Below are 19164 nucleotides of genomic sequence, written 5' to 3' on the forward strand. Positions count from 1 at the left end.
TACTACTCTCTGAGTAAAAAACCTACCTCTGACATTGTCCTATATCTATCTTCCCTCAATTTAAAGCTATGTCCCCTCGTGCTAGCCATCGCCATCCGAGGAAAAAGGCTCTCGCTGTCCCACCCTATCTAATCCTCTGATCATCTTGTATGCCTCAATTAAGTCACCTCTTAACTTTCTTCTCTCTAACGAAAACAGCCTCAAGTCCTTCAGCCTTTCCTCATAAGATCTTCCCTCCATACCAGGCAACATTCTGGTAAATCTCCTCTGCACCCTTTCCAATGCTTCCACATCCTTCCTATGGCGACCAGAACTGCACACAATACTTCAAATGCGGCCGCACCAGAGTTTTGTACAGCTGCAACATGACTTCAAGGCTCCAAAACTCAATCCCTTTACCAATAAAAGATAACACACCATATGCCTTCTTACACGCTATCAACCTGGGTGGCAACTTTCAGAGGATCTATGTACATGGACATCAAGATCTCTCTGCTCATTCACACTACCAAGAATCTTACCATTAGCCCAGTACTCTGTATTCCTGTTACTCCTTCCAAAATTAATCACCTCACACTTTTCTGCATTAACTCCATTTGCCACTTCTCAGCCCAGCATTGCAGCTTATCTATGTCCCTCTGTAACCTGCAACATCCTTCCGCACTGCTACAACTCCACCGACTTTAGTGTCATCTGCAAATTTACTCACCCATTCCTTCTACGCCCTCCTCCAGGTCATTTATAAAAATGACAAACAGCAGTGGCCCCAAAACAGATCCTTGTGGTGCACCACTAGTAACTGAACTCCAGGCTGAACATTTCCCATCAACCACCATCCTCTGTCTTCTTACAGCTAGCCAATTTCTGATCCAAACTGCTAATCACCCTGAATCCCATGCCTCCATATTTTCTGCAATAGCCTACCGTGGGGAACCTTATCAAACGCTTTACTGAAATCCTATACAACCACATCAACTGCTTTACCCTCATCCACCTGTTTGGGTCCCCTTCTCAAAGACTCAATAAGATTTGTGAGGCACGACCTACCCTTCACAAAACTGTGTCGACTATCCCGAATCAAATTATTCCTTTCTGGCTGATTATAAATCCTATCTCTTATAAACATTCTGCCACCTTGCCAGTCAGTGCTTCCTCATGCGGTGTTCAACATGGCTGAGTACTGTTTCATCAGCTGAGGTGGAGTGGTACTTGGTAATCAGCGGGAAGTCTCCTTGCCCCCGTTTGACTGGATGCCATGAAACATCATGGGGTCCAGAGTTGATGTCGAGGACTCCAAAAGCAACTCGTTCCAATTATATACTATTGTGCTTCCACCTCTGCTGGGTCTGGCCTGCCGGTGAGACAGGACATACACAGGGATGGTGGGGCAGGATTCTCCCTACCCGACGGGGCGGGGGTCCTGGCGGGTCGGAGTGGTGTGAACCACTCCGGCATCGGGCGTCCACAATCCTTTCGCATCTTCAGGGGCTAGGCCCACCCCGAGTGGTTGACACCCCGCTGGTAGGCGGGAAAGGGGCTTGGTGCCACGCCAACCGGCGCCAAAGGATCTCCGCCGACCGGTGCATGAACGGGAGCGCCAGCGCATGCTGGTGTCATCCCCGCACATGCGCAGATGGATTCACTTTCGTACCGGCAATGGCGGATGACCACGGTCCTCCGGGCGGAAGGAATAGAGTGCCCCCACGGCGCAGGCCCACCCGCGGATCGGTGGGCCCCGACCGCGGCCAGGCTACCGTGGGCGCACCTCCCGGGGCCAGATACCCCCACAAACCCCTCAAGAACCCCGGAGGCCTGCCGACGCCGCCAGGTCCCGCCGGGTAAGGGACCAACTCTAATTTACACCGGCGGTACCGGCATAGAATGGGCGGGACTTCGGCCCATCGCAGGCCGGAGAATCCGGACAGCCCTGGGGCCCATTGAGTCGCGCCGGACCCTGCATTCTCTGAGGCAGGCGGCGTGACTCACGCCGGGCCGGTTTTTGAGGGGGCGGGAGAATTGGGAGGACGGCAGGGGTGTCCCCCGGCGATTCTCCCACCCAGCGGGGATTCGGAGAATCCCCGCCCGTGATGTCTGAGACGTCTGTAAGGTACAGTTCTGTGAGTATTACTAGTCAAGTAACAGCCTGACAGTTTGTGAGACAGCTCTCCCCAATTTTGGGCACATGTGCCTGATGTTATTGAGGGGGACTTTTCAGGACTGACAGGGCTGAGTTTTGATATTGTCATTTTCAATGCCTTGGCTGATTTGAGTGGTCTGTTCAGTTTCATTCCTTTCAGACGTTTTTAGCAGTTTCATACGTCTGCGTGGCTTTCTAGGTCATTTCAGAGAGCATATATAGGTCAACCGCATTGCTGTAGACTTGGAGTCACATGTAGCCAAACGTTATGGACTGCAGATTTCCTTTCCTTTTAAAAAAAATAAGTTTAGGACTACCCAATTCATTTTCCAATTAAGAGGCAATTTAGCGTGGCCAATCACCTACCCTGCACATCTTTGGGTTGTGGGGACGAAACCCACGCAAACGCGAGAAGAATGTGCAAAACGCCACAACGGCCAGTGACCCAAAAGCCGGAATCGAACCTGGCACCCATTCGGCGCCATGCAGCAGCAATGCTAACCACTGCGCCACCGTGTTTTCCTGACATTCCTTTCCTAAAGGTTCCACGGTATTGATTAAAAAGGGGAAAATAGAGTACAAAAGTAAGTTTGCAGTGAAAAGAAAAACTGACTGTAAACGTTTTCTGTAGGTACGTGGAGAAAAAAGATTGATGAAGACATATGTAGGTCCTTACAGTCAGAAACAGAGGGATGTATTATGGGGGACAAGAAATGGCTGAGCAACTAAATACATACTTTGGTTCTGTCTTCACAATGAGGTCACAAATAAGATACCAGAAATGTTGGAGGATGTAGGGTTTAGTGAGAAGGAGGAACTGAAGGTGATCAATATTAGTAGAGAAATGGTGCTGGGGAAATTGGTGGGATTGAAGGCTGATAAATCCCCAGGGCCTGAGAATCTACAACCCAGGGTACTGAAGGAGGTGGCTGTAGAAATAGTGGATGTATTGGTGGATATCTTCCAGAATTCTGTAGACTCTGGAACAGTTGCTGCAGATTGGAGGGTGGCTAATGTAACTCCACTATTTAAAAAGGGAGGTCGAGGGAAAGAAGGGAATTATGGACCAGTAAGCCTGATGTCAGTAGTGGGGAAAATTCTAGAATCCATTATCAAAAGATTTTGTAGCAGAGCACTTAGAAAACAGTGGCAGAATCGGACAGTGTCAGCATGGATTTATGAAGGGGAAATCATACTTGACAAATCTACTGGAATTCTTCAAGGGATGTAACTCGTAGAATTGATGAAGGGGAGCCAGTGTATGTGGTGTATTTGGACTTTCAGAAGGTTTTGACAAAGTCCCGCATAAAAGATTACCGTGTAAAATTAAAGCGCATGGGATTAGGGTATTAGAACATAGAACAGTACAGCACAGAACAGGCCCTTCGGCCCTCGATGATTGTGCCGAGCAATGATCACCCTACTTAAACCACGTAACCCGTATACCCGTAACCCCAACAATCCCCCATTAACCTTACACTACGGGCAATTTAGCATGGCCAATCCACCTACCCGCACATCTTTGGACTGTGGGAGGAAACCGGAGCACCCGGAGGAAAACCCACGCACACACGGGGAGGACGTGCAGACTCCACACAGACAGTGACCCAGCCGGGAATCGAACCTGGGACCCTGGAGCTGTGAAGCATTGATGCTAACCACCATGCTACCGTGAGGCCCCATTGTATTGAGATGGATAGAAAACTGGTTGGCAGACAGGAAACAAAGAGTAGGAATAAACAAGTCTTTTTCAATTGGCAGGTGATGACCATTGGGGTACCACAGGGATCAGTGCTGGACCCCAGCTATTCACAATATATATTATGATTTAGCTGCGGGAACAAAGTGTCTTATCTCCAAATTTGCAGATGATACCAAGTTGGGTGGGAGGGTGAGCTGTGAGGAGGATGCAGAGATCCTTCAGTGTGATTTAGACAAGTTGAGTGGATGGGCAAATGAATGGCAGATGGAGTATAATTTGGATAAATGCGAGGTCATCCACTTTGGTAGTAAAAACAAGAAGGCAGACCATTATCTGAATGACCATAAATTAGGAGAGGAGAACGTGCGACAAGACCTAGGTGTCCTTGTACACCTATCACTGAATATAAGCATGCAGGTGCAGCAGGTGGTAAAGAAGGCAAATGGTACGCTGGCCTTCATTGCGGGAGGATTTGAGTACAAGAGCAGGGATGTCTTGCTGCAATTATACAGGGCCTTGGTGAGGCCACACCTGGTATATTGTGTCCAGTTTTGGACTCCTAATCTGAGGAAAGATGTTCTAGCTATAGGGATATCCTGAGGCTCTATACAAATGAAAGTCCCTTCTTTTAGCATCTGTGCCCTGATATTCCATGAATTCCTCCAACCTGATCTTATTTCCTCTGACAAAAAAAAAGTGTGGCCAGCATCAGACAAGATAAGTGTATTATCACATTTACCTCTACGTCAGTCCTAGAGTAAAAATCAATTTCTATAGGCCTTTAGAAATAAAACGACACTTTTAAAATCATGAATAAGTTTTATAAGATCTGTACCATTCAAGTCTTATAGTTAATTTCAAAATTACCATGTGTTTATTTATCACAATTTATTTAGTTCAGTGTTACAATAATCAGAGAATACAACAGGAAATATATTGCCTTTGACAGTAAATATTTCATCTTTTTAAGTTGTCATTATGTCACGTGAGTGTCCCTTTAAGAAAGGTTTTTGTCTTATCACATCGTTTCAGTGATGTCGTTTTTTTTTGGTTTCGCTTTCACATTTTGACTGCAGTGGACTCAGGCAGAGAACAGAAGTGTTTGGCCTGTTTCTCTATCTTCATTTTAATGTTTCCAGACTACTTGGTAACTTAAAAGAGATACTTGCTTTCTGGAAAGAATTTAAATCTGCTGTTTGAAAAGGACAACAGACTATCAATAACAAGTTTTATCCCAGTAAGAATGCCATGTGCTGGGCCACACCTTTGAAAAGGGGTTTCTCGTTTTACTTGGATTGTGTTACTGAATTGGAACAGTTAAGGGGGAATTCATTAACGGTTATAAATAGATTACTGTAGCTTTGTGGGGTCTTTATGTTTGTAGTTGATAAAAATTCTTACTGTGTAAATTTATACAAATGTTAACTAAATTCTTAGAATAAAGCTTGTATTTTTTATTAAAGCGCCTTATAAGTGTGTTGAATAACAGCTGAAAGGCAGGCTCCTCTGCTCATCCTCATCAATTCAATAAAGGTTGTAGGTCAGATGGACTCCATAATATACTTTGGAGTCGTTAAACCCTGGCCCATAACAATTATATTTAAGATCTGGAGATTTCCTTCCAACAGAATTTTGGAATAAGGACAAGGATATCTCACGGTTTTGTATTGGCAGATTGATGTACGCAATTTTAATTTGCTAAATTAAACCTTTGTGGTTGAATACCAAAATAATAATAGATTAGAAGTCAGAAAATTCCTACCTCAAAAAGTACTGGAAATGTGGAAAAAGTCCCAGCATAATTAGTTAATGTTGTGTCAATTACGATAGCTGTATAAATAGCTGCTGAAGACTGCAATATGAGGATAAATTAAGTGATTAAATACTTCACAGAAGGTTCTTCATCTGTACTGAAACCATAGGTTAGTCATGTATTAAATACAATTAGTCAGAGCTGTGACATATTCTGGAGATTTGATTTATTACTTTTGTGTGTTAAATAGATTTGGAATGCTAAATGTTCTTGAAATGTTCAACTGATAGATAATTGGTTGGTTGAATATGTGGGTGTAGCCATCAGAAGAAATTGTCCATGACATATGTTAAATTTAGAACGTATGTTCGAACAGATTGAACACACCACATGACACTTTGGAGTGGAAATTTCCTTAAGCCCAATTTTGGACTTGATATGTAGCATGTGCAGTGCTATAAATATAGAGGCCCGAAGCTGGCCCAAATTGGGTTCAAGCTTCATTAATATTATTTGGGTGAGCTATTATCACCTGTCATATTGCCACAGGCAGCGAGCCCATTTATAAACATTGAACACTGGGTTGTTTGTCTTGATATAGCCTGATGTTAAATCCTAGAGGAGGTGAGGGAATCACTGTCGGAGGCAATGGAAAGAACGGTGGAGTTAGGGAGCACTCTTGCATCTCCTTGTTCCACAACAGTAATTTTGAAATAAAAGCAGTAAATCTGGATAAACCCAGCAAGTCTGGCAGCATCTGTAGACAGAGATACACAGTTAACGGGGGGAATATGACAAGAATTTGACTGGATTCTCCGTCGGCGGATGCTGGAATAGCGAACTGAAATCGGACGGAGAATATGGCATTAGCTGAAAATTGAGGCAGGTGCCAGGTGCTCAAGGGAATGCTGTGCTCCAGCGCCTCATTAGTGGCGTGAGTGCATTCCACACCCCGCGCCAACAATTTGTACAGTAACAGCCGTTAGCACCTCGTTAATGGGCTACATTCAGTCGTCCCCAGCCTCCTGCGATGCTCTGCCTCCACCAGGCGGAAGTGACGACAGCGAGGTTCACTTGTGGTATTTAAAAACGGGCTCCAGGTGCCGTGGCTGCAATGGAAGTCAGAGGTGGCAAGAAAAGTTTCCAAAGGCGCAACGGTGGGCTGCCAGTTGTGCCACTGACTAAGGGCCTGGGGGAGTAGCGGGGAACGATCAGGAAATGGGCCGTGGGCCCATGGTGTCTCCCCGGACCGGGGTGGCTGGGCATGGAACGCCATTGCCGTGGCCTGAAAGGCGTCCATCTGGCTGCGCACTCAACTGACTGCTCACCGTGTCCCGTGACTGAGCAGAGCACCACCCGTTATACGGGTGCCTCGTAACCCCCAGGCTACCACCCATGAAACTCTTGACACCAGCTGCCCCATCAATGGATGTGCGGGGTCCAAAGCAGCCCATGGCCACAAGGTATTGCCACTCTTCAGTGCACCATGGCGCTGCCCCACAGCAGGGGATGCGGGGGGGGGTTCATGTGCACGGGACAGCCCATGCATCACACAGAGGACCCAAGGCGCACTACAGCTAAGGTCCCAGAGGTGAACAACCCACTGCCCAGCCCACAGTCCCTGCCTGCATGTATGCCACGCCACTATACATGGTTCCGGCCGGTGTCATGTGCCCCCACCCCCCTGCAACCAAGTGGCTTTTGTCCTGGTGAACTCGACGGTGCCCGACACCTACAAAGTGGACTGGCTCAGATGGCCATTGCTGCCATATTTGTTTCAAACGTACCCATTTGCTACAAGTTACAGGCCCCTGGCTGCTCACTCTGCTGACTGCTCAGTCATCTTGTAAACAGTTCACAAAGCCTCTGGGCATTTGGAAGCCCATCTCGGCCACCCATATGGAAACCCTCAGACTCCACCTGGCCCATCTACGGCATGTGTATATCCAAGCGCAATCAGCAGCCACCAGGTGCTGGCACTCCTCAGTACACTTATAAGAAATGCAGCCCCAATGAAGGTCAGTCAGCACCCAGCCAATGCTCTTTCCGCCCTCACCCATGACCCTTTGTGACTGGGCCAAGCTCTGGAGCACTGCAGCAATGTCCATGTGTGCATGGTACATGACTGCCTGTGAATCGGCTCCCTTGTCCTGAGCCTCAGCCATCGACCACACATTGTGCCCCAAGACTTGGATGTCTTGACCCATGGCTGTGATTGTTTTGATTCAAGGCTTCCACCGCGGATGGCTCCTGTTCAGTGTTGGTCAGGTACCACGCATTGTTGACATGATCTCCTGCACCTGAAGGCGGTTGGACTGTGCCTGCAAGCACTGGAAAGTTGCTGACATGCCCTCCTGTAGATCCTGGCTCTGTATTCTGCATCTCCATCAGTGATGGGTTCATACTTTCCAGAAGTGTGATACCTATCCAGACCTGGTACCTGGGATCGAGCAGCCTTCCGACTATACACTCCCTCGGGAGTCCCTACTTCTACCTGATTTCCTGCAGCATGTGTGAAGAGCTCACAGGTAGTGACCCAGGAGCCTCTTTACTAAAATGCCCCATTGAGGTGATAGTCGCTGCGATGGTGGAGGATGTAGGTGAAAGCAGTGCCGGGAGGTTGGTGTCATCCCCGAACTGGTCCTCCGGGGTCTGCTGGAGTTATGGCTGGGAACGAGGTACCCCAGACAGGCCACCTTGGTCTAATGGTGATCCTGCAAGACAAATACAAGACACATGCTGAGATCTTGGGAAGGAGTGGTCTGAGGGAGAGGGGAGAGGAGCTCACTTGCTATAGAGATATAATTTTGCATTAGGAGCATACTTGGTTGTTGCATGCCGACCTCCACCTCGGAGATAACTCTCCCCTGCACCTTCAATTCCCTCGACTGTCACCTGCATGGCCCAACTTGTTGTAAACCATCGGCGAGGTTCCAATATTCCATGAGGAGGATTATTGGGGGGGGGGGGGGGGGGTGCGAAGTATATTTAAATTAATTAAAACGTATTAAAATAAGGTTCATGTCCTTTGGGGTGTAAATGCGACGTCACCAGCAAGGGATGGGGAAAATCGGGAAACGCAGTCTCTTTGGCGAGAATCTCGTTTCCTGATTCTCGTGAGATTTTCCACCCTTACCGCCGACCCCGTGGGTAGTGAGGGCGGCCTCAAGATTCCGCCCAATGTTTTGTGTCCATATGATCCTCCTATAGAACTATGTAAACATTAACTTTTTCTCCACAGAGGGGGGTGGTGACATAGCGTATTGTCACAAGACTAGTACATCAGAGACCCAAAGTAAGCTCTGAAGACCCAGGTTCAAATCCCGCCACTTCACATGGTGAACTGTGAATTCAATAAAAATCTGGAATTTAAAAACTCATTAAAACTCATCTGGTTCACTAATGTCCTTTAGGGAAGGAAATCTGCCATCCTTACCTGGTCTGGCGTGGCTTACATGAGTCCAGATCCACAGCAATATGGATGGTTCTGAACTGTCTTCCCACCCACCCACCCACTGCAATGTGATTGACACTTTCCCCTCAAGGGCAATTAGGGATGGTCCAGCCTGCAGCACCCACGTCCCATCCATGAATGATTAGAAAAAAGATGCTAACAGAACTGCTGAGTTTATCCAGCATTTTCTATTTATATTTCAGATTTCCAGCATCTGCAGTATTTTGCTTTCATTTGAGTGATTTTTAAAAACTGGTCCTGCACTACGAAAATTATTACACTTAAAAAGTGTTTCATTGCCTACAAAGCTCGTTGAAACAGCCAATGTTGTGAAAAGCACTTATAAAAATACATGCCTATCTTTTTCTTTTTGGTTCACTAAGGATGCAGCAGCTGAAAAGTCCTGAGCAGAGCTGGCCTGGCTGCTGCTCTGTTCAAAGCCTTTAAATACTGGTTAGACTGGGCAGCAAGGTAGCACAGTGGTTAGCACAATTGCTTCACAGCTCCAAGGTCCCAAGTTCGATTCCCGGCTTGGGTCACTCTGTGCGGAGTCTGCACATTCTCCCCGTGTCTGCATGGGTTTCTTCCGGGTGCTCCGGTTTCCTCCCACACTCCAAAGATATGCAGGTTAGATGGATTGGCTATGCTAAATTGCTCTTTGTGCCCAAAAAGATTAAGTGGGGTTACTGGGTTTCGGGGAAGGGTGGAGGTGTGGGCTTAAGTGGGGTGCTCTTTCCGGGGCCGGTGCAGACTCGATGGGCCGAATGGCCTCCATCTGCACTGTAATTTCTGAGATGTGAAAATTAAAATCAAACTTTTTTTTGTACTTTGTAAGTTTTACTCATATGTTATTTTGTAGGTTATTGGTACGGGATTGAATTGAATAAACCCAATGGAAAGAATGATGGCTCTGTAGGGGGAGTACAGTATTTCATCTGTCAGCCAAGACATGGAGTGTTTGCACCCCCATCAAGAGTTCAGAGGTAAGACATGTTCATACTTGGGATTGGACTTTTTTTGAGTATAATATTATTTGAGTGAAATAATAAATTAAAGTTTGGTCCTTGGTTAAAAAATAGTATAAAATATGATGATTAGGGAATTTGAATCACATCATCAAGTTTATGAATTGTTTTATCGAATATATTGCTTTTGGGAAAGTCCAAGTAACTGCTTATACTGTGCTATATTTCCTGGTCTTGCTACAAAATCTGTAGTAGGCTTTCTCTGAATTTAGTATGTAAATAAATAACTAATATATTTTCATAGGCAATTAATCCATATAAATTAAGTTGGAATAAATAATGTACTGTCTTTAAGATAACAACAACTATTTATTGATGAATTTACACCTAATTCAATACATTGTCATGACGTTTATAATGTTTTGTATTTTGATTATTGTTTTCTAGCTAAGTCTTTGTTGAACATGTTTATATTTCTCCCCATTGCCTTTTTTGTGATATCCTTGCGCACCATCCTTGATCAAGAGGGAAAAATGTGCACTCAACCCTCTATCAGTGTTGCATTGCCTTTTGAACGATGTCAGCAATCTGGGCCAACTTTTTGTGCATGTGCTATTCTTCCCCTTGACATCCATCCAGCACCTCCCTCGAATAGTGCAAATAAAATTGGTAACTGAACAAATAGGAAAGCAAGGGAGCAAACCTAGCCACTCCATGACACAACTGATTGTATCACACAATTTCACTTTAAAACTGGCTGCAACGAGGAATGTGAAACCAGTACAACAAAGAACAAAGAAAATTACAGCACAGGAACAGGCCCTTCGGCCCTCCCAGCCTGCGCCGATTCTGATCCTTTATCTAAACCTGTCTCCTATTTTCCAAGGTCTACTTCCCTCTGTTCCCGCCCGTTCATATACCTGTTTAGATGCGTCTTAAATGATGCTATCGTGCCCGCCTCTACCACCTCCGCTGGTAAAGCGTTCCAGGCACCCACCACCCTCTGCGTAAAAAACTTTCCACGCACATCTCCCTTAAACTTTCCCCCTCTCACCTTGAAATCGCGACCCCTTGTAACTGACACCCCCACTCTTGGGAAAAGCTTGTTGCTATCCACCCTGTCCATACCTCTCATAATTTTGTAGACCTCAATCAGGTCCCCCCTCAACCTCTGCCTTTCCAACGAAAATAATCCTAATCTACTCAACCTTTCTTCATAGCTAACACCCTCCATACCAGGCAACATCCTGGTGAACCTCCTCTGCACCCTCTCCAAAGCATCCACATCCTTCTGGTAATGTGGCGACCAGAACTGCACGCAGTATTCCAAATGTGGCCGAACCAAAGTCCTATACAATTGTAACATGACCTGCCAACTCTTGTACTCAATACCCAGTCCGATGAAGGCAAGCATGCTGTATGCCTTCTTGACCACTCTATCAACCTGCGTTGCCACCTTCAGGGTACAATGGACCTGAACTCCCAGATCTCTCTGTACATCAATTTTCCCTAAGACCCTTCCATTGACCATATAGTCCGCTCTTGAATTTGATCTTCCAAAATGCATCACCTCGCATTTGCCTGGATTGAACTCCATCTCCCTGGATTGAACTCCATCTGCCATTTCTCTGCCCAATTCTCCAATCTATCTATATTTTGTTGTATTCTCTGACAGTCCTCCTCACTATCTGCAACTCCACCAATCTTAGTATCATCTGAAAACTTGCTAATCAGACCACCTATACCTTCCTCCAGGTCATTTATGTAGATCACAAACAGCAGTCGTCCGAGCACGGATCCCTGTGGAACACCACTAGTCACCCTTCTCCATTTTGAGACACTCCCTTCCACCACTACTCTCTGTCTCCTGTTGCCCAGCCAGTTCTTTATCCATCTAGCTAGTACACCCTGAACCCCATACGACTTCACTTTTTCCATCAACCTGCCATGGGAAACCTTATCAAACGCCTTACTAAAGTCCATGTATATGACATCTACAGCCCTTCCCTCATCAATTAACTTTGTCACTTCCTCAAAGAATTCTATTAGGTTTGTAAGACATGACCTTCCCTGCACAAAACCATGCTGCCTATCACTGATAAGTCTATTTTCTTCCAGAAGTGAATAGATCCTATCCCTCAGTATCTTCTCCAACAGTTTGCCTACCACTGACGTCAAGCTCACAGGTCTATAATTCCCTGGATTATCCCCGCTACCCTTCTTAAACAAAGGGACAATATTAGCAATTCTCCAGTCTTCCGGGACCTCACCCGTGCTCAAGGATGCTGCAAAGATACCTGTTAAGGCCCCTACCTATTTCGACCCTCGCTTCCCTCAGCAACCTGGGATAGATCCCATCCGGTCCTGGGGACTTGTCCACCTTAATGTCTTTTAGAATACCCAAAACTTCCCCCTTCCGTATGACAACTTGACCTAGAGTATTTAAACATCCATCCCTAGCCTCAACATCCGTCTTGTCCCTCGCCTTTGTGAATACCGATGCAAAGTACTCATTAAGAATCTCAGAGCATCGGTAACATTAAGGGCCATGGGCAGTGGATATCTTCTCATTCCATGTGGTGCCAGCTCTTGGCAAATGTGGCCTACCTTCCCCCAGGACAGACACAGTCTTCTCCGGCTCTGAAGCTCCGACGTCTGCAGGTCGGATGTCTGACATCAGAAGACCCTTTGCCGGTTGTGTCTCCTATGAGGCTCCACCATCTGTAGTGCTGCTCCCGGAACAGCAGACCCACCTCCCCTCCACTCCAGGGCTCTGGTCCTGGCCACATGAAGTGGTACGTCGATGTCTCTGCTGCTGTTCGATTGCTCCGAGTAGAATAGCCATCGCAACTGGCTCCATCATTCTCCAGAATCATGCATGGAAAAGAAGAGAACACCAAAGTGAGCATTGAGGATTCCTAACAGAGCCCTGACCATCAGCACTCCACACCTCTGGGACATGCACCCATGCGCTTCCCCCTTAGTGAGTGCCTCACCACTAAGTCTCACACCCTCCCCTCCCACTTCCCTAAAGTTGTCCCTCTCAACTCCACCTAGAGGAGGCACATTGACCCTTGAGAATCTCAGTGGCACCATACCCCTAACCATTTCCTCACCCCAACCCTCCACAAACATGGCGTTAAGTGAAAGGGCAGTTAAATGGATGCATGGGATTAGTGTCTGCATATGGGAGACCTCAATGACAGCCTCCCTTCATGACTTTGAACAGGGCGAGACATCACCATCACACCTTGCGTATGGGTACACGTCAATGTTATCTGGGTAATGTTAAGGCTTGTATGAACATTGGAGTTCAATGCCTGGGCTAATGCTTCCAAAGGGTTAGGAACTTGGCTCCAATCAGTGACATTGATGTTAAGCTCTGCAGATTTCATTGGCACAATTAAATAGTCAAGGTAGGGTGAGGTAGCATTTTCAGGAAAATGACTGTCTCTTGTGGTAGATGAGGCACAGCCTGCAATTAGCATGGCAAGAACATCCCTAGAGGGCACCCTCATTTTCCCTGGTAACAAGGGCTGCAGAGTTGGCAAGCCTTCCATCAACCACAGCCATCCAACCTTACACTAATTCCTGACACTCAAGCCTCCCTGACAAATGGATTTGAACTTCCAGGCAGCTTTTCCCCTTTATCCTCACACTGCTGCCTGAGTATGGGGTTCTAAACACACTCCAGTTGTCCTCTCCCCAGTGAGGGTCCTCAGGCCTCATGAGGCAGGAATGTCACCCATTCCTGTGTCCCTCACCCTGCTCTTGCAGCCTGGCCTCTGATGGAAAGCCACCCAGGTACCTCACTAGGGCTGACTCACTGTATTCACCTCCACCCATGCACTTCCAGCTCCCACTAAGGAAGCGCATTCCTTCAGCAGAGCATTGAGCACAGGCCTACAAGGAGGACAGCGGAAATGATGCCTGCATGCCAGGCTCCAGGTCCCTTTAAAGCAGGGGCATGAAGGAACGGTAAGTATTGAGAGCGACTCTTCACTCCCAAGATTTAGAGACTGAACCCAACCCCATCCCAAAGTTGAATTTAGCAGTGTCCCCTGCATCCTCTCTGGTGCACCCTGAACATTTATCACCTTAAAAGGTGATGGTTGACTGAGAGCTCACCTCCGAAATACCCCTCAGAGGTGAGGCCGACAGTTTCACATTTATGCAAACCTATTGTAAATGGTGCCAGCATGACGTCACCACCGGCACCTGCTGAATATTAAGTGAGGGGAGAAGTCCTGGAGTGAGTGCTCACTAACCTGTTAATGTACTGAAATGAGGTTCCTGGGCTCCCGTGCAGGTTTCACAATATTCTACTGGCAAGTGGCGGGGGTAGAAAATCAGAAAGTGTCATCTTGTCAGAAAAAAATCGCATTTTCTGACTCTCTCCAGATTTTGCACCCATGTTGCCATTCTCATTGATGTAATGACCCAAAGCCATAACAGGACATGGGTTTCACCTGCTGTTTATTATATTGTATAGAATTGGGACTGGGGAAGAGGACAAGGGATTAGACAGTTGAACTCTTTGGGGGTGAAGAAGTGACAATTGGTGCTAATGGGTGCTGTGCTTAAAATACACATTTGTTTGTAAGGCTGAAAACTTGCAATTTTGGCACCAACTGCTGATTACCATATATTTGTGGCGAGATACTAAAACAGGCACCTGAGATTTGGTATTCAAGCACTAATCAGACACACAACTTTCTTGGAGCTATCTTTGAGGTGTCCACACAACCACTGAAAGGATTGGTTGTTTCAGGATAGCTCAGGGGCCTGACATGATCCTGCAACATTATTGTTGACATGGATTGCTGGTGGTAGAAGTAGTCTGCCTCCTGCCTACCTTCTGTTCGAAGCTTCATCCAGATAGAGTCCTTTATTGTCCAGGTTACACTTCTGTTTGGTGTCAAATGAAATGAAATGAAAATGAAATGAAATGAAATGAAAATCGCTTATTGTCACGAGTAGACTTCAATGAAGTTACTGTGAAAAGCCCCTAGTTGCCACATTCCGGCGCCTATCCAGGTTTTCAAAAGCTACAAGTTTAAGAAGGGTTAACTCACAAATGTGGATTTGCCATGGTCATATTTGAATTGCAGAGCAAGCTGAAAAGCCTTGTTTTGTTTTGAAATTCGACAGTACTGCATATTCTACCTAGTTTGCCGATATCCACCTCCAATTGCAAAACTAAAACAATGAGCTTGCAACAGATGTAATTAACATGGCGGAACCGATACACAAAGCCCCACTTCTTACACTGCTGGGGAGGGATTGTTATAAATTGTGTACCACTCTACATCTACCCAACAGGCCGCACGGTAGCACAGTGGTTAGCACTGTTGCTTCACAGCGGCAGGGACCCGAGTTCGATCCCGGGCTTGGTCACTGTCTGTGCAGAGTCTGCACGTTCTCCCTGTGTCTGCGTGGGTTTCCTCCGGGTGCTCCAGTTTCCTCCCACAAGTCACAAAAGACGTGCTTGTTGGTGAATTGGACATTCTGAATTCTCCCTCTGTGATGGAGTGTGGCAACTAGGGGATTTTCACAGTAACTTCATTTCAGTGTTAATGTAAGCCTACTTGTAACAATAATGAAGCTTATTTTTATACAAGTAAAGAAAACAAATGGCAGAGATTTTGAGAGCCTTGAAACCTTTAAACCCTGAATGAACATTACTTATGAACACTATGTATTCAACACTAGAGCTCAAAATTAAAAATAACCCATTGATCAGTATGTGACTGTAGTAATACAGCTTGCAGAACCATGTGAACTCGGAAAATTAAAAGATAATCTAATTAAAGTTCGGCACAACATCGTGGGCCGAAGGGCCTGTTCTGTGCTGTATTTCTCTATGTTCTATGATAAAAATTGTTTTAGGTGTACGAGACCGCTTAGTGAGAGCCAGGTTTACTGAACGAGGAGAAACGTACACTCAGCAGGGTAGCATGGTGGTTAGCATAAATGCTTCACAGCTCCAGGGTCCCAGGTTCGATTCCCGGCTGGGTCACTGTCTGTGTGGAGTCTGCACGTCCTCCCCCTGTGTGCGTGGGTTTCCTCCGGGTGCTCCGGTTTCCTCCCACAGTCCAAAGATGTGCGGGGTTAGGTGGATTGGCCATGCTAAATTGCCCGTAATGTCCTAATAAAAGTAAGGTTAAGGGGGGGGTTGTTGGGTTACGGGTATAGGGTGGATACGTGGGTTTGGGTAGGGTGATCATGGCTCGGCACAACATTGAGGGCCGAAGGGCCTGTTCTGTGCTGTACTGTTCTATGTTCTATAAGAAAGTGATAGAAGTGTGTAGAAATGCACAGATTGTACAATGTTAGATGGAGCGCAAGAATGGCAGAGCAGACCAGGAAATACATTATGCTGAGAGACAGTGCAGACCAAAAGAGCAGACCAATCACAAAGGCCATGATGCATATGCTGTAGAGGACACCATACACATCAAACAAAGGAAAAGGAGGTTTACCCAGTGTGGGGAAAGCAATGTTTTTACTGCAAGAGGCTGAATCATTTTGCACACAGGTGTTTGGCTAGAAAAAAGCAAATGAAGCTGATAGAGATTACCACTAGAGAGGAATCAGCAGAAGGTTCTGAAGAAGCACTATACAAGATTCAACAGGTTGGTTCCATCAAGCCTATAGGTTATAAATGGTTTTGACAGAGGACCTTGATCTGGGTGTGACCTTCTGTCTACGGGGAAAGTGGTTCGGCAGCTGAGAAGGGCAAGTGGGTCTTTTATGAGCATGGGGAGAAAGCCGCCGCATGTTGGTGGGCAGCATTGAGGAAGATAGTTCAGGTCAGAGATGGGACAGGTGAGCTGCTGGTGGCCCTGGAGCAGATGAACAAGGTTTTTGAAGAGTTTTATAGGGACCTGTAAAGATCAGATCTGCCAGAAGTTTTTTTACATAGAATTTACAGTGCAGAAGGAGGTCATTCGGCCCATCGAGCCTGCACCGACCCTCGGAGAGAGCACTCGACCGAAGCCCACGCCACCCGTAACCCAGTAACGCCACCTATCTTTTTGGGCACAAAGGGGCAGTTTAGCGAAGCCAATCCACCCATAATGCACCTCTTTTTGGTTTGCGGTGGGTGAGACCCATGCCGACACGAGGAGATAGTGCAAACTCCCACCCCGCGGCCGGTCCCACAAATTATTTCCTCTCCAGAGAACTCTCCGCTTGAGGCCTAACGGATGTTTCATGATGTTTGGGCCTAGTTTCCTGAAGAAACTACGGGGTTCTTACTGCGGTTCATTCTTCAAATGGCCGATGGCTTTGGGAGATTTCGTGAGGGGGGGGGGGGCGGAGCGGGGAGGTGAGGGGGGGGGGCACACAAATTCCATATTGAGGCTGGGCAGTCAACCAACCAACTTCTCAAGATTGCCCTGCTGTCTCTGCCAATTGAAGATTGATTCGAGGGAGCGAGTCACTGGAGGAACACCATGGCCCCAAGGCGTTTTCTCTATTTCCTCTACATTGGAAAAATGTTGGTGATGGCTGAGGGTGGTTGGGGGTTGGGGGTGGGGGTGGGGGGAGAGAGGAAGGAAGGAGGAAGGGCGATTTCAGTGGCAGCCAATCCGACGGGGCAGCAAAGAGTTTATTCGCCCTCCAATAGGCCCTGGAGTGGGCAATGTGCTTGGAGGATGAACCAACGGCGGGAGAGAGAGTGAGGGGGTGGCCCCTTTAAGACGGAGATGAGGAGAAATATTTTCTCTCAGAGGGCGGAAAGTCTCTGGAACTCTCTTCCTCAAAAGGCGGCGGAAGCCGAATCTCGGAATGTTTTTAAGGCAGAGCTGGATAGATCCTCGATTAACGAGGGGGTGAAAGGTTGTTACCAAATGGGATTGCAGGATCGAGGGGCGTTGGGGGTGGTTAGAGTGCCCGGAGGTAGGAAAGGAGGAGAGGGTGGGATTGGAGGAGTCAGTGGGGGATAAAGAAGTGCAGGTAGCGATAGGGAAGATGCAGATGGGTAAGGCACCAGAGCCGGATGTTTTTCCTGTGGAATTCTATAAAAGGTTTAAGGATAAGTTGGCGCCGCTGTTGGTAGAAATGTTGGAGGACCTGATGGTTAGGGGGGCCCCTGCTGGAACCAATGGGTCAGGCATCCATTTTGTTATTGCTCAAAAAGGATAAGGATCCAATGGAGTATGGGTCATATAGGCTCATCTCTCAATTGAATTTTGGGATTTCAGTCGAATTTGGGAAAAAGTGTGTATTTTGCGGTGTTCTTCAGGGGTGGAGGTTGGAGTGGGTGGGGGGATTACCGTTTGTGGTGGCAACAACCCATTCAAGGTATTTGGGCGTCGAAGTTGCCTGGGATTGGGTGCGGCTTTGTAAACAACTATACAAGCCTGGTTGGGAGGGTGAAAGCAGGTTTATTGAGGTGGGGCAAACTTCCCCTGTCGCTGGCAGGTCGGGTACAGGCAGTAAAATGAACGTTTTGCCGTAGTTTTGATTCTTATTTCAGTGCCTGCTGGTCTTTTTGCCAAAGTTGTTTTTTAAGGAGATGGACAGGTTGATTTGATTGTTTGTTTGGGCAGGGAAGGTGGCCAGGATATGGAAGGTGGCACTTCAGAGGAGCCAGCAGTTGGGGGAGGTTGGGCCTTCTGAACTTGTTATATTATTACTGGGCGGCGAACGCAGAAAAGATGCGGGACTAGAGTAGGGAAGTGGAGGCTTTATGGGTGAGGATGGAGGCGGGTTGGTGTAGAGAGTCACGTTTGCGGGCGCTGGCGATGGCACCGCTTCAGTTTGCCCCAAAGAAGTATTTGGGAAGTCTTTTGGTGGTTGCCACGTTGAAGATTTGGAGGCAATTTTGGAAGCCCCTCAGGTTGGGGGCAGGGCCGAGGCTGATACTGATCTGCGCAAATTATGGATTTGAGCCAGGGAGGATGGATGCGTGGTTTCGGAGATAAGAAGAGAGAAGTGAAGGAGATGAAGGATTTGTTTTTGGAGGGCGGTTCGCAAGCTTGGAGGAGCTGAGGGGAAGATTTGGGTTTCCATGCGAGGAAGGATTTTGGTTTATGCAGATGCGGGACTTTGCTAGAAAGATTTTTCGGACTTTTCTGATAGTGTCGGCCTCCTCATGGTTGGAGGAGGTGCTGTTGGTAATAGGGTTGGCGGGTGGGGTCATCTCGG

The 19164-nt window shown here is 47.1% G+C and overlaps 1 protein-coding gene across 7 annotated transcripts in view; it reads left to right on the forward strand.

Moving 5' to 3' along the window:
* The window catches only part of LOC119974729 (CAP-Gly domain-containing linker protein 4-like), a 513643-nt gene that overhangs the window by 357896 nt on the left and 136583 nt on the right, over window positions 1-19164 (forward strand). For all 7 annotated transcript variants that reach the window (XM_038813915.1, XM_038813928.1, XM_038813946.1 and 4 more), the window contains one exon: window positions 9906-10029. In XM_038813915.1, coding sequence (XP_038669843.1) covers window positions 9906-10029 — 124 coding nt within the window. The remainder of the gene's footprint in view (window positions 1-9905; window positions 10030-19164) is intronic.

Source organism: Scyliorhinus canicula, chromosome 1 (genome assembly GCF_902713615.1).
Source record: "Scyliorhinus canicula chromosome 1, sScyCan1.1, whole genome shotgun sequence".
NCBI classification, from domain to species: Eukaryota; Metazoa; Chordata; class Chondrichthyes; order Carcharhiniformes; family Scyliorhinidae; genus Scyliorhinus; species Scyliorhinus canicula.